We start from the raw sequence: 16,496 nt of genomic DNA, 5'->3' as shown, positions 1-16,496 counted from the left end.
CAGACATGCTGAAATTGGACTCAGAGTTGAATAGGAGGAGAGCAGACTATATTGCACATGGCAAAGCTCTTTTAATGACCCCAAGTTTCCCATGGAAACAAAGAACCATCTTTTTTAATACCAACATTCTGCTACTGTTGTTGTCTGGCAGCAAGATGAAGAATACAACAGTATCCAAAGAATTTTAAATGAATCACACATAGAAAAATGGAGAAGGGCATGAGGACTAAGAGCAAGATGCAACATATAACCAATAAGGAGCTACAAGAATAGGAATAAAGGTCATCAATGAAGAAAAGAAGATGATAAAAGATAACATCAATATCCAGAATACTAAAATCCCAGGGATGTTTGGAGGAAGGTTTGATGGGTGGACCCTATGTGGTAAAGGAGGACAGGATTCAGTCACACAGAATAGGCAGGCATGGAGGAGACTGACAGCTGAATTATTGCAAAGAATATTCAAATGAATGAAATCACAAATCCAACTGAGTATTACAGAAGATGGAAGAAAAGTTATATAACAGATGATGCATTCAAAGGAATATCACAATGCTTTGAAAATTGCATGAATATCTAAGGCTCAGAATGAGCTAAGGCTTAGGAGGATAACTAAGGATAACCAGAAATGGTGGTGGTAGGGAGGGTTCTTGAGTAATTTCAATTGTGTCCAACTCTTCATGATCCCATTTGAGGCTTTGTTGGCAGAGATACTAGAATGGTTTGCCATTTCTTTCTCTAGCTCATTTTACTGATGAGGAAACTGAAGCAAATAGAGTTAATTAAGTGGCTTGCCCAGAGTCACACATCTACCAAGTGCCTGAGGACAGATTTGAACTCAGGACTCCAGATTTGAACTTCCTGACTCCAAACCTAGCATTCTCTACTGTATCATCTAGCTGTCCCTAAAAAGTAATAGAAGTAATTTGTGGTTGTGGGAAAATAATAGCAGATGTCATCTATAGTTTTATACTGAATCAAAACCTGCTTCTATCATTTCTGTCTGTTGCTCTTAGATCTATGTCTTATCACTCTCAGCCTTCTTTCACATGACAGGAATTTTTATTTATTTAATATTTAAATATTAATTTTAAAATTATTTAAATATTTAAAGACAGCTAGGTGGTATAGTGGATAGAGTGCCAGGCTTGGAGTCATGAAGATTCATTCTTCTGAATTCAAATATGGCCTCAGACATTTATTTAACTATTTAACTGTTTGCCTGTTTTCTCATCTATAAAATGAACTGGAAAAGGAAATGGCAAACTACTTCAATATCTTTGCAAAGAAAACCCCCCAAGAAGCGTCACAAAGAGTCAGAAATTACTGAAAACAACTGAACAACAAATAACAAAATCATGTCCCATCTCTGATGTTCTCTTTTCTAGCCTAAACATCTCTAGCCCCTTCAATCAGTCTTTCAATATAATCTTTTCAATCAACTTATAGCTTATTCTTAAAATATCTTGTGCCATTTTGAGTTCCCTAATCTTTCAGGTAGCTCTAGTGACCATTTACTTTATTTTGATAAGGCCTAGGTTTCTACAATACTTTACAGAGATTATGCCCTTATGCAGGTACCCCTTTTCTCCCCCTCCTTCCTACTTCTGAGACTCCTTTATGTATTGTCTTCTCTTGTTTAGAATACAAGCTTTTTCATAGATAAATAGCCTATGGATATGGACAGTTTTGTAAAGAAGAATCTAAAGTGTCAATAACTATATTTAAAATGTTCCAAAGCACTAATAATTAACGAAATGCAAATTAAAGCATCTCTGTAGTTCAACCTGCTGCCTATCAGTGGACAAAGATGACAAATTAAGAAAATGATGAATGTTGAATGGGCTGTAGGAAGACAGGCACACTGATGCACTGTTACTGAAGCTGTGAATTTGCCCAGCCATTCTGGAAAGCAATTTGGAGTTATGCCCATAAAGATATTAAATTGTCCATACCCTGTGACCTAGCTATGTGACTACTGGGTCTATACTCTAAGGAAATTAAAGAAAGAAGAAAAGATCTTATATGTATAAAAATATTTATAGCAACCCTTCTCCTGGTGGCAAAGAACTGGAAAATAAGAGAGTACTCATCAACTGGGGAATGGCTAAGCAAAATATGAATCTATTAGAATAATATTGTACCATAAGAAATGATGAATGAGACAGTTTCAGAGCAACCTAGGAAGACTTGTATGAAATGAGAAAGAGAGAAATGACCAGAAATAGAAAATGATCACAAATTATAGAGAAATTATTTTGAAAGACTTTAGAACCCTGATTAATAGAAAGAGAAACTATAACTTCAAAAGGCTAAATACGAAATATGACACATCACCTGCCAGAGAAGTGGTGGACTTAAACTATAAGTAAAAACATATTTTGAACATGAATAATGTGGCAGTTTCTTTTGCTGGAATATATATATATATGCACATATATAATGTATTAAATATATGTGCACATACATATGTATGTATAATATGTGATATATGGTATTATATATAACATATATGTATATATGTTCTAAGATTTTTTAATTTTTCAATGGGGAGAGGGAAATCTCTATCCATATATATCTACCTATCTAGGTAGACATATCTATTTCTCTGTCTCTTTATTCTCTCCTGGACTTACTCCAATTTATTAGTATCCTTCTAAAATTGTGGTACCCAGAACTGAACCTACATACAGGTAAAGATAAAATATCCATTTTAATAATAAGTGTTGAGATTTTGGTTGGCTGAAAAGTTCTCTTCATTCCTTTACCCTTATGCATCTCTTTTATAGATATTTTCCCTCAATGACATTTCTTATGCTTTTTTTAAAAAAGAAATACTTCATTGATATGCCTTTTTCTTTCATTACCATGACTTCTCAGTTATCACTCCCTCATACAACATGCCCCCCATTAGAATCATCCCTCATGACAAAAATACAGTTAAGCAAAAGTAATCAACACAATGGCAATAACTCAAAACTATATGCCTTATTCTGAACCTATAATCTGCCACCTTCCTCACAAAACATGGGGAACATACTGAAGCAACTCTGAAATCATAATTTGTTATGGTGTGGATCAGAGTTCTGAAATATTTTAATTATGTTTTCCTTTGACCATTATGTCATATCTTCAGTAAAGGACACTGGAGCACAAAATCATTGATAATGTGCTATAGTTTACTTGAATCCACCATGCATCTCACGACTGTTTTGGGGATAAATAATAATGTCTACTGTCCAGATCATGACCTGGAGTTGGATTATCAGTCCATTGGGTTAAAAAAATCAGCATATATATTTGGGGCATCACTACATATAGACAATTATTTGGACCTGAAAAAGAATAATAATAAGAAAGTTAGATGTATTGAATTTGGTGTTATTGATGGAATGAATGGATGAAAATAGGAAATGAGAAAATACTGCCTGGCAGTATATGAAACCAACAAAAAATGAAAGAAATCTGCCAATGTTTCTATAACACCATTTTTTGGACAATCATCATATTTGAATCCTACCATCCTGGTGCCTAGTGCAATATATAAAGAAGTTGAAATCATACTTTTGAAAATAAAGTTGAAAAGATTAATTGGGCCATACTAAGTACATGAAGAACAAATTCATGCTGGAAGTGATAGAATTTTGGCAGCATTGAGCAATTATTTTATAAGATACCTCAGGGAGCAGAAGGTACCAAAAGAATAAGAATAAAAATCATCGACATTATTATTTTTCTCAAAAAGGTGAATGAGAAAACATCGATAACTCCTAACCTGTATTCCTATTTTCTTATCTTTATAAAATGTTTATGAGAATGAGGACCACAGATCAAGGTTATCCTGGATGAAAACATGACAGCAGTAGTCAAGAGTTTCACAAATGATGCTTCCAAGAGACCACAAGTTATGGTCACATAACTGACAGAAAAGAGTAAAATATACAAGGTTCTGCTATGTTTATTGTTTGTTGGTTACAACAAAAATTATTGTGCTCTAGAGTAAATTGGAATCTTAAAGAATTTCCTTCAACCGAGTATCTTCCTTGTATATATTATGACCATGCAAGATTCCTTAATAAATGCTGTCACAGAGGTAACATTGTTCCCTTACTTTCTTATATGCCAAGAGAGGCACAACACAGGAAGAAGTATACTCATCAAAGTTTCTCATTACTGTCATGGCCATTACTTGGTTCAGTGTTCAAATAGAAAAGGGATTCCACATGCATAGTGAATTTCTCCAGATGCTCCTGTTTGTGGATGATATCAAATTTCAGAATATCATAGGGTTTTCTCTATGAAATGCATTATTGATCAAATATGCTAACCTTAACTAAATGGGTCTAATGCTTAGCACAATCTCCAGCACATAGTAGGTGCTTAATGATGCTTGCTGACAAAGCTTACTGAGTGAAAAATGAACAGAACAGAGCTATTAACAATCAGAAGTACTTCCTGACACAAAACCTAATCTTGAAAGAACAAAGCAGACTACATGTTCTACTGGCAATGGTGCATAATTGTGAATGTTAGACCCACATAATCTCCAAAGAATCAAAATTCCAGGTAACTCAAAGGGCATTGTATATGCAAGTGGGTTTTCCAAAGATAATCTCTGTGCAACTACCATAAAGGATATTTTTGGAGAAATGTGTGAATAGATAAGAAGGTGGGCTGGTAATATGTGGCATAAGCAAGAAATAACAGATGAACAGTTGTTCTCAATTGTTACCTAAGAAATGTGAAAGAAAAAAGAATCTAGAGCAGGAGTTTTTAACTTAACTATAGTATAACTATATCATAGAATTAATTTCTTTCAGAATGCTATGCATTTTATTTTATGTACATAAAAACCTTATTCTGAGAAGAGAGAAGTTTTACCAGAATGTCCAAGAATTCTATAACACAAATTGATTTAAAACACCTAAAGACCTATAGGAGAAAATGGACTAGAGCTGTACAAGGTAAGAGCATAGAAAGTAAAAGACCTGCCAATATTGATATCACAAATCCCTTGAAATATGAAAGTATTTATTCTGAAATAAGAGGGTCTAGGGACCTTGTAGAAAGCATTGTGTACCTTTGAGGAGGCACAGAAGTAAGAAGGAGATGCGTGGTAATGTTATTTCATTAAAACCAACACTTTTCAACCAACATGTTCTTGAGTCCATATTGGATATGACTTGGTCCCTTACGTTGAGCAGATGAAAGATTGCTTCAATGCTCTTTTTCTAGTTCCTTGATTTGTGTGTCATAATCTGGAAGGAACTCTGAGAAGGAACAGGCCAAACACTCTAAGATATGGAGAAAATTCTTCCAGAGAAGTTTCCTTTTCCTTTTGTTAATTTGTTCTTCCTAAACGTGGATTCTTTCATTGGAGGTTTTCAATGCCCCTGAGAAAGCAGGACATCAAAAAACATGGTGGTCAGGAGAGATTAAGGACACAAGGGGAAGTATCATCTGGGGACTGATGGCTCATCAGATGTCACTCTGACAATTAAAGAAGATGTTTTAACCTCCTCTAGGGACCTTGAAAGACAAACACTGTCTCTGCCTTCTCTCTCTAGGCAGGGTTAGGAGCATCCCTGTCCAGCAGCAACAGACAGAGGACCATATCAGCTTTTGCTCTCTTAGGCTCTGGACTTTGGGATTCAGGAACCCCAACTCAAATGATTTTCTGAAAGATAACAGAATTGTGTGTGAGACACATTATAGGGTAGTGGAGTTGTTTTCTACTGTATTTATATTGCTTAGCACTTATCCCCTCTCAATTCTCTACTTTTCATGCTTCCAATATTTGAAATTTAGATAAAAAATGTTTCTGGTTTTGGGGCTGTTGTACAGCATACTTTAAACTAGTGACCTTATCTTTTCTCAGCATTGTGTAGAGAAAAGGGTGGAGGCTGGAGATGTCTAGAGTGGGAAGGAATGACCTCTTCCCCTCAGTCTCTCTCTCACTCCATTTTCTCTCCTAGATAGACTCAGCTGTGGTGTATATATTGGTGTGTAATTCATGTGCTTCTTCCCCTTTGATCTGGAGTAATGCGGATAGATTTAGCTTGACATTGTCAGAAATAAATATCTCTATCCTACTCTCTTATCTTTTCCTAGGTCCGAAAAGGGGAGGATGGGATCGAGACAGAAAGGGAGTTAAGGGTCGGGGCAGTCTGTTAGCTCCGTCGTCCGAGGAGTATTGCCTCCTGGAGCAGGGGCAGCAGCAGGGGCGGCTGGTGAGACGGTGACCCCAGCCATCCACTGTTCCTTTCAGATGCATTAGGCAAAGCCTTCCTGCAGCACTGCATTGGCTTGTCGGTCCTGCATGACATCAGAGAGGATGCGAGAGAGCCGACAGGGCGCAGGCGCTGGAGGTGGGGAGGGGAGAAGCTCCAGCCCCCGGCTCGCCGAGATCACACTGCCTCAGCATCCCCATCCCTCCGCTCTGACCGTCGGCGCTCCGAAACCTCGCGCCCTCCCTTCTGGCTCTGCAGCCCGCGCGGGCGGCATCCTGAATCGTCCTCCGCATTCTCCTCCACCCCTTCTTCCGCAACTACCGCCTCCTCCTCCTCCTTCTCCTCCTCCTTCCAAAACGCAGCCCGAGTCAGGGGACCAGGGGGAAGCTGCAGAGCCAGGAACGCTTGCAGCCAGCCCTTCCCCCTTCCAGTTCGTAGCCTCCTTCTCTTCTTCATCCTCCTCCTTCTCCTCTCTTCCCTTTCCTCTTTACAATCCTCCGCTCTCTACTCCTTCTCTTCCCTTTGCTCCTTCTCTCCTTCCTCCTCTCGCTCCTGCTCTTTCTCCTCTTCCCACACCTCAGAGCCAACACCATGTCCGCAGGAGGAGATTTTGGGAACCCATTGAGAAAATTCAAATTGGTCTTCCTGGGGGAGCAAAGCGGTGAGTACCTGGTTTATTTGCCAGGGTTGGAAGCTGTCTGGTACCACTTTGGATTCTCTCCCACTCCCTTCCATTCCTCAACCTCCCTGCAGTTGTAGAGCACACCTTCCCTTCATCCTTGGGCTCCCCCCACCCCCACCCTGCACCTTACCCCGGCCCCCCTCTTCCCACACACAAAGGAAATAAAACGCTAAGAGTGGCCCCTGGGCACGAGGATGGCCAAGGAGGTAGGGGCAGACGGAGGGAGGGCAGGGAGATGGCTTCAACCGGGCGACTGATTGAGGCTGGAGGCTGGAAATGGACTCCAGATCTGCTGATGTCTTTGCATAGTGCGGCAGCTTTCGCAGCGCTCTGGAATCGGCTCTGCTCGAACTGGGGAGGGAGTGGGCTTGGGGCAGCCAGATCAGATTGCCTTTTATTCATTCACTAGGGCTGGGGCTCAGGGGTGCACCCTGATCGCTTTTGGCATGTAGGGAGGGAGGAGGGCGGCGTGTCAGAGACTAAAATGGTTGGTGATGTGCCCCGACGTGGAAAGGTGGGGAGTGTGTAACTGGCCACCTCTACCTCCTCTGCCCAGCACCACCGGGATTTCAAGCGTGGCCGCTTCAAGGCATGGGAGGAAGCTGCACAGGCAAAAGGAAAAAAAATTAACCCCTACCCCAGTTGCAGGGAAAGAGAAGGGGGGAACCCCAGGAAACTTGGTAATCTTTCCATTCCTCTCGGAAGATTGGAGAGACTGAGGTTTAGAAAGTAGTTTCAATATTAATCTCTTGCCTCTCTCACCTCAAATTAGGCATGGAAGGTTCTAGTATTGGCCGTCTCTCCTGGCCTTGTGCTTGTTGGCTGGGGGTTGAAAGGGAGGGGGTTTTAAGTGATGACGAGATTTATTGTTTTTTATCTCTCAAGCTTCTCACTTAGGTGCCTTGAGAAAGGTTGGAGGAGGAGAGGGTTTGTTTTTTTAGGTGGGGGGAGAGGGGAGGCATCAGGTGGGGAAAAATCAGACTACTCCCAAGAGATTTGCGCTGCTTTGGTTCTGCAAAGAAAGGAGGAGACACACCCTGGTCCTTCCACCAAGTATGTGAGCATGTCATTCCTCCCTGCCACCTCTCATCATAAATAACAGAGGAGAAAACATCTCCAGGGGAGGGGGCAGGGAGGAAGAGGGAGAAGGAAAGAGAGCAGCCAGTCTACCAGACCTGACTAGGGATCATCAGCTGAACCTGCTGCTTCTCCTGCCGGCTATGCCACAGGAGGAACTGCCCCTCTATTTGGCTCTTGGCCTATAAGAGCCAATTTTCTACTGGAGAATGACAAGGGCAGTTTCAGGAGTCACAAGGAAGAAAAAGGGAGCAAGAGGTAGTGGGGGTAGGAGTGGGGGAGGGGTGTGTAAAAAGAGCACTGATCTGAGATTTAGGGGCTCTTGGTTTCTAGTCCTGGGTCCTCTTAAGCTGTGTGACCTTGGGTGACAATCCCTCTGGTCATCCTTCTTCATCTGTAAATTTCAGGAGTTAAACTAGTGCATTTCTAGGTTTCCTTCCATCTCTCCTCCTTGAGGACCCTTATTGAGGGGAGCTTAGGGTAGGAGAATTGTTTAGTTTGGCTTTCCATTTGGTTCCTGATGTGTGAGAAAGGAAGGTGAAGGGCCCGCAGCATTTGGAGGCTGGATCTTAGGGTGTATCTGCATTTACATGGAATAGGCAGACTCCTGCCCAAGATAGAGCCACTGGTCCCTTTTCAACTAAGAGCATCCAGGAACTATGTGAAAGGTGTGTCTCTTACCCCCAACCTCTCCCAGAACTCCACAGCTTATCTCAGTCACTTATCCTTTTAAACTGATCCAGTTTTCTTCTTCCTTGAAATGTTGTTTGATATTTTGTGCCTGTGTGAGGGACCCAGCACACTGACAGCTCTCAGAGTGGGTGTGGCAGTTTGCGGCCTTAGGGCTGAGAGACTGCCATCCTCCCAGGTTCCTAGATGCATTTAAAAGTCTGAGCACAGGCAGGAGATTGAAACTCCGGAGTTGCCTTCAAATGGTATCTGTAGAAGACGTGGGTGTTTTCTCCTTGGACATTTCTAAGGGAGAACTCAAGGAACAGGAGCTCTGTGAATAGAATTGTTCATCACCCCCCAGACAATATTTTCACTGAGTTGGGCTCTCCTATTCTCTCCTTGGGAGTAAATGGTTCTCTCCAGCTTGTTATCTGCTCCATTCATCCGGGATCCCTGGTCTAGGCTGTTACAGAAAGAAGAATTTCTGTCTGTGTTATCCAAGGGAAGCAATGTGCTGCTGGGAAGAGAGTGCTATATTAGAAATAAAATAAAATGTGGGTTCAAATCCTTACCTGGCTACCTTTATGATGTTGGCAAGTCACTCTTCTTGAACCTCAGTTTCCTCAGGAGCCTCTTAGATTCTTTCCAGCTCTAAATATGGTCCCTGTATTGCAGTATGGCTCCAAAAATATCCTAAGGGAGAAGATGTTTTAATATGAATGTGAAAGAACATCTTCATCTTGGTTCAGCAGTCCATGGCATGGGATGAAGCTTTGTAAACTACTTAGATTATTGAATATTAAAGAGTTTAAAATGTTAGTTGAGTAAGGGGCTTTAAAGACTTTAATCCAACTCGCTTAATTCCCAAGTTAAGAAATTGAGACCCAGAAAAGTAACTTGTGCAGGTCACAAGGTCAAGTGAACAGAACCAATATTGGAGTTCACATCTCCCAATTCCCACTCTGGTGGCTCGTTAGTTGGTACCAAATACTGAGGCCTTTAGGTGACCTTGACTTTGAAAAAGGACAGAGCCCAAAAGGGGCAGGGAAGATAAAGAAATCCATAAGAAGGAAATGAAAGACTAGAAATTAAGAGAAATTTGAGGTAAGGGAAAAACCCAAAATTAATGAAAAAAAACTTTTTCAACTAGGAAAACTATTTTAAAGATAATACAATTTTTAAAGAATTTTCACTCCCCAGGACCAGGTATGATCACCAGGTTTAAAGAAAATTGACTAAGTTGTCAAATAAAAAAAATTTAGAAGAGGATTATTTGCACTTCAAAAGTACTTCTTCAATACTGGGGTGCCTTGAAATAGGTTCCTTAGTTCTTTCACATGTTAATTACTTGGCTGGGAAATGGGGAATGAAGAGGACAGAAAATTAAAGACCTCTCAGAAATGTAAACAAAGAACTCAGGATACTGGAGAAATCACTGAATTGAAATGCCAGAGACCAGGAGTGTCGGAATCTAGTTCTGGCTGTGCTACTAAATAGTTGTATGGCCTTGGATAACTCACCCACTCTTTCAAAACATTATAAATTCATTCCAATAATTCATTTTAATTCAGAGTAAGCTATTAAGTGCCTATCTATGTATAAGATATCATGTGAGGCATGGGGATAGAAAGAACAAATGCTAAAATAGTAACCTCAAAGGAATATCTATATCTATATATCTATGTGTGTGTCCATATATGTGTATACAAGTGTGTGTATATATGTACATGTACACATAGCCATGTATTTGCATAGATGTGTGCATGAGCATATATGTATCCATATATAAAGGCAAACAATATACAAAATAATTGAAACATGATTTAAAGAAGAAACAAATACAAAGAAAGCCCTCCTGTAGGAAGAGGTACCTGAGCAGAAGTTGGGAGGAAGCAGGAATTCCTTGAATTGGAGGTGAGAAGGGAGTTATGGGATGCTATTTATACAAAGTCAAGGAGCATCTCTGAGAACACTTCCTGTTCTTAAATTCTCTATTCTATCCATAGTTTAATTTTCCATAATAAAAATAATGGAATGCAAATTATATTGTATAGTGATCCTTTTCTATACATCAGAAGAAGCAAGGTATAGATTAAGAAAAAGACTATGTTTGTAGTCCTAAGACTCATATTTGAACCCCATCTCTGCCAGTTACTGCCAATTAATACTTTAAGCAAAGCAGCTAAGTGGCAAAGGATAGAGTGCTAGCCCTGTAATTCAGGAAATCTGAGCTCAAATGTGAACTCAAATCTGGACAAATCCCTTAATTTCTGTCTGCTTCAGTTTCCTTATCTGTAAAGTAGGATTAATCCCCATTATAACTTTCCTACCTCCCAAGATGTTTGTGAGGATCAGATGAAATATTTATAAAGCACTTAGCACAGTGCCTAGTACATAGTAGGCCCTTAATAAATGCTTGTTTCTTCTCATTGCCTCCAGTCCCTTTAACCTCTCAGGACTTCAGTTTCCTTTCTATAAAATGAGATGCAGGGCTGATCTCTAAGGTCCCTTCTTACTCTAAATCTATGATACTATAAACTGAGAAATAACCATGTCTATCACTAGGAAATAGGATTCCATAGAGAGAAAAGTGAGAAAATACTTATTGTGCAAATTGATATCCAAGCTTGACTTTTTTTCTATTCTGTGTGGATTCTGGCACTTTCCTGTTTGTGAATAGAAATGGAGAAAAGGAATCATTCCATTTATTATAAATAGATCTCATTTATGTATCTTGCCTTGTCCACGATGGGAGATCAATAAATGTTTGTTGAATTAAATTGATGTTCATGATTGGTACTAATGAGGGAATCAGAAATTCACAAGTCACAAAATCTTCTATTTTGGCCAATTATTTTAAATTCTTTCTTATAAATTTAAGTTTTGAACCCTGGTAACTGGGAATAAGAGGAACAATGAGGGGACTGGATAGTCTAGTTGAATGATCAAGCCTGGAATGATCAAGTTAATCAGATGTATTGAGTTATTCATAAAGTGCTTAATAATGTCTGGAAGGGTTAGTCCGTCACCATCAGACACAACTATGAACCAGGTTCTGTCCTAAGCACTGGGGGTTCAAAGAAAAGTAGAAAAAATCACTATTTTCAAGATACTTACAAGGTCATGTGGGAGATAGCATGTAAACCCTACCTACAAACAAGATTTATACAGAGCAATATACCTTATTCCTTGTTTATAATCAGTAAAGAATGAAGACACTGAAGAAAAGAGGAGACAGGATTTACCTCAGACAGAGGGAACCCCATAGAACCCTTCCTTCAGTGAGAAGCAGAGTGATCGTGTGATATTAAAAGAGGGGTGAGGAAACAGCTTACTGGCCCATTTTGCTCCCCTCACATTCAAGAATATACTAGTGAAACCCAAATGACAGCATGGAGACTTCATTTTATCTGTCCTATAACACAAGATGGAAATGAACAACTTGATTGATAGCCTTATGGGAGAGGGACAAGATAGATACAGAGTCAAAATCTGAAGAGTCAAAAAAAGTATCTGCCTGTGGCACCTTGAATTCCTAAAGGAAATCAGGCCACAAGGACTAAGGAAATGATTAGTCAATGAATATAATAAATTGCTTTGTGGAGAGCTACCAGATTAGCCATCCAAGTGGTGTCAGTCTTGTCAGAACCTTTGTGATCCCACTTGGGGTTTTCTTGGCAAAGATACTGAAGTAGTTTGCCATTTTCTTCTCCAGTTCATTTTACAGATGAGAAAACTGAGGCAGACTTAAGTGACTTGTTCAGTTACTGTGTCTGTGTTCAAATTTAAACTGAAGTCCTCCTGACTCCAGGGCCAATGACATCTAGCTGCCATTCATATGGTTTCCTTCTCTAAATAGGCAATGCTATCAGCCATTTTTATTTTACAATGAGTCAACATTGAATCATTCATTCCATTAATATTTACTTAATGATTATTTCCTATATATAGTGAACTATTCTGGATAAATATAAGATAGGACCCTGCCTTCAAGGAATTCACAATCTAGTAGATATTGTCATTTGGTAATGAATGGTATATGACTTTGTGTCATGTACTTACTCAAAGATTTAATTTGTCTTTTCTCTCTCTGAGGATAGAGTCATAAATCCTTTTGTGGTTCTTGAACTACTTGATTTGATTTCTGAGAATAGTTGAAAATTGGTGTCTAATTCTGCCTGAATGGGGTAACTATCCTACTGGAAGAACAGTCCTCTCAGAATTCTTAGTGTGCCTCAAATCTCAGTACACAGGCTACTTCCTACATGAAGAAGTCCTTTCCTAATTTTCCAAGTGTTTCTCTTCCCTTCATATTACCTTATATTTATCTTCTATCTCTTTTTGTAATTATATATCTATACATTGCTGCTCCCAATAAAATACAAACTCCCTGACGTCCAGGAGGGACCTCTGTATTTATATTGCCAGCATCTCACATAGTACTTGGCACATAGTAGGTGTCTAATTAATATTTACTAATTGATGAGATGGTAACTAATTAATGGAAAGAGGCCTATTTGGGGTAAAATTGACCTCTTTTCCTCTCTGCTAATTTTTTGTATCGAGACACATTTTAGCAATAATATTTTAAAACATTTTTCAAAAGGCATGCCATTTTAGTATCCATCCTTCTAAATATCCATTTGATTTGAAAGTCCCAGAATATTTTCTTTGTGCCTCACTTGCCCTTTCTCCAAAAATGAGGAAAAATTCTTTGTCCAATTGTTCCATAGGTGCATGGTAATGTCCACTGACAAATTTGAAGATTCCTATGAGAAAGGGACTATGAATGACAAAGATGCTGTTGTAAAGGTAGTGTTGAAAGTTAAGAGCACAGGCTTATCTTGGACCTTGAGAGGTCACTTAGCCAGTCCCGGAGCCTTAAGGAATGGCTATGTCTAAATCATACATATTAGCTAACAGAATACCAGTGCTAGAAGGAATTCATGGAATAATCTGTTGCAGCTTATGGATGATGAGGGCCCTCTGACTTTTAAGAACTTCCCAAAAAGGAAATGCTTTCATTTTTGAGAGTCCATTCTGACTTCTTCCATGATTGGGAAGTTCTGCCATGAAGCATCTTCTGCTTATATTTATATCTCTTGTATTTAGTCTTTAGTCAAGAAGAATTTGGTTACTTCCAAAGGTGTAGTCTTCATGCACTTTCTGGGATTTCTGGTGATCAAGAGGAAGAACTTCATCAAAATATACTTAATCTGTAACCCCACCAATGTGAGTGCTCCATCCATTACAGCATATCAGAAGTACCAAATTTTACTGCTAGAATCAAATTAAGGTGTATTTGGGAAATTTTTGACACAATAAAAATACAGCACAATATAGATAATATTTAATTATACTTTTCTAAGTCAATGTGTCTGTGGGATCTTATTTTTGAGTTTGACACTACTGGTGTAGATCACAATTTATTCAGACCTTTTTATGCTATGTGATTCTTGTCCATGTCCCTTCATAAATTCTCCTTAAAGTATCTATCAAGTATACTGGAAGCCTTTCTCAGAGTCTTTTAACATTCTTTGGGTACCAGTGCAACATTTTGGACAACTGTATGTTATCTTGATCTTGATACATGTCCAGGCCAACATCCCTTTCTCATTGTAACTTTTCCTGGATAATATATTGTATGTCATTTATTTTGCACAATTTGACATCAGCAATATTCAACAACTTAGTTATGGCCAATATAGGTCTTTTCCATTGATCTTTGGGACATCTGAAATTTTGATTCTTGATTCATCAGAGATGATATTCCTGGATTGATAGTCATAACATCAGCAGGAGACTATTGATGTTGAAAAGGTTTTGTTTTGTTTCAAGGAAACATTTTGGGGTTGTTGAAAGCCTTATACAATTTACCAATTAAACTTAATCTGCTCTTTTCCTCCCAATCAATTCTGGATCCTAATTGCAGTCCATAGGTAATTGTCCAATATATATGTTCTGATGAACCAGGTAAATTGTCTGTCCACAAAGTTGTGTATCAGTCATGACAAAAGGAATTTCTCATCCACTCAGTTTATTTAGTGTGGATTGTTAGGTTAAACCCTTTTGGATAGATGTTGATCTCATTAATTGAAACATTATAGAACAAAAAGGATGCCTTCAAGTATTCTACCAAATGACAATAAGTGTGTGCAGCACAGCTTAATTTCTCAGACTTTTCCCCTTGTATCTACCTAGGGAAGTTTCATTTAAAACTCTGCCTAGAAAAATGAGTATCGCCAAGGAGAACTAGATTCAATATACTCTCTAAACTACACAAGTTTGCTATGTGTTCCATAAAATCCTTCTTCAGTGCTTCTTTTTGGCCTCAAAAAGAATAATCTTGACATACACTGGTCAAAAAAAAGGTCAGGAAAATTTGGGTTTACTACCTAAACGAATGCTTCTGCTCTGTTGCTCTTTTTGAGGTCTGGAATGGTGTCCTCACTATCCCACTTTGGGCACTCAAGTGCTTTTGCTGTATAATTGGTAAAATAGAAAAAGATATCATCTTAGTCATTTGCATTACAGATCTAATACATTTTAGTTGAAGTCTGATTACACTGAGACTCAAGATAAACCTCTTTAGTTGCAGGATCATTGATATGGAGCTTAGGGAGACACTAGAAGCCATCTAATCCAACCCTCTAATTTTCAGGATGAGAGGACTGAGGCCTTGGGGAAGTTGAAGGACTTGCCTATCAAGGTATTAACCACGGTAGAATTTGCACCAAACTCCTTTGATCCCAGAGTCAGTTCTCTTTCCATTGTACAATATCACCTTCTTAGAATGTCTAAGAGGCCTCTGTCATTTCTACCCCTTTCCCTGAGATGGATGAATACGACTAGAAGAATGCGTTGGTTGTTGTTGGGTCATTTCAGATATGTCCAACTCTTCATGACCTCATTTGAGATTTTCTTGACAAAGATACAGGAATACTTTTCCATTTCCTTCTACAATTCATTTTACAGATGAGGAAACTGAGGCAAACCAAATAAAGTTCTGGCTCAGGATCACACAGCTAGTGGCAGAGGCTGGATTTGAACTCAGGAACTTTAGTTTTTGGGGGCTTAATGTTGGGAGATTCTTAGAATCAGACTGTTTCTAAGGGATATTTGTATGGTTCAGAGCCCTCATCACTGAATCTTTGGGTGATGGGAGAAGGTGAAGGGAATATGGAAGCATATGCATAGAGAACACTGACTTAGGAAGTCAAAAAGAACTTTTCATTTTAATGTGTGTATAATAAAAATTAAACTGTATTATGGAAAACTGACATTACTGATACTAGAAAACAAACAAAATAAAAAGAGGAAAACTTTAAACGTGGTTTCTCTCTGTAAAAGTAAAACTAATTATAGTCATATGGTGCCTATTTACATGAATTGTTTACCGTTTAAACCAAATTACTACATAGCAAAATAACAATTATGTGTATAGTTAAGTATGTCAGATAACTTTGCTCTTAGTTTTCTTTAATTATGTTAAAGTCAGCTCATGCCTTATCGTTTGTTACCAATAGAGTTGGGGGTTTTACCCTAGGATCTATGAGCTTTTTTCTTTAATTTTTTTTTTGAAACATTTTGTTTCAATATGTTTGAGTATAATTGGTTCAGTGCAATATATGCAATAAATTGTTTTCCTTTGCAATTTTATGTATTTGATTTTTATGCTTTTAAAAGTATTATGCTGGAAATGGATTTGTAGATTTTACAAAATGGTTCATTATATGCAAAAAAATTGTTAAGAACTCTTACACTACAGTGTTTAGCTCTGAAAATACAGGCTTGTTTTGCATATCACTAAATCCCTAGCAGAGCATTGATACGTA

The 16,496-nt window shown here is 38.6% G+C and overlaps 1 protein-coding gene across 2 annotated transcripts in view; it reads left to right on the top strand.

The window, feature by feature from the left end:
- Positions 1–6,382: 6,382 nt before the first annotated feature.
- Positions 6,383–16,496, top strand: part of RAB6B (RAB6B, member RAS oncogene family) — a 165,095-nt gene continuing 154,981 nt past the window's right edge. For both annotated transcript variants that reach the window (XM_074301575.1, XM_074301574.1), the window contains exon 1: positions 6,383–6,891. In XM_074301575.1, coding sequence (XP_074157676.1) covers positions 6,822–6,891 — 70 coding nt within the window. In that variant the 5' untranslated portion in view covers positions 6,383–6,821. The remainder of the gene's footprint in view (positions 6,892–16,496) is intronic.

This window comes from Sminthopsis crassicaudata, chromosome 3 (assembly GCF_048593235.1).
Source record: "Sminthopsis crassicaudata isolate SCR6 chromosome 3, ASM4859323v1, whole genome shotgun sequence".
Taxonomy (NCBI): domain Eukaryota; kingdom Metazoa; phylum Chordata; class Mammalia; order Dasyuromorphia; family Dasyuridae; genus Sminthopsis; species Sminthopsis crassicaudata.
Note: the sequence above shows the minus strand (reverse complement) of the source record. Positions and strands in the feature narration are given on the sequence as shown.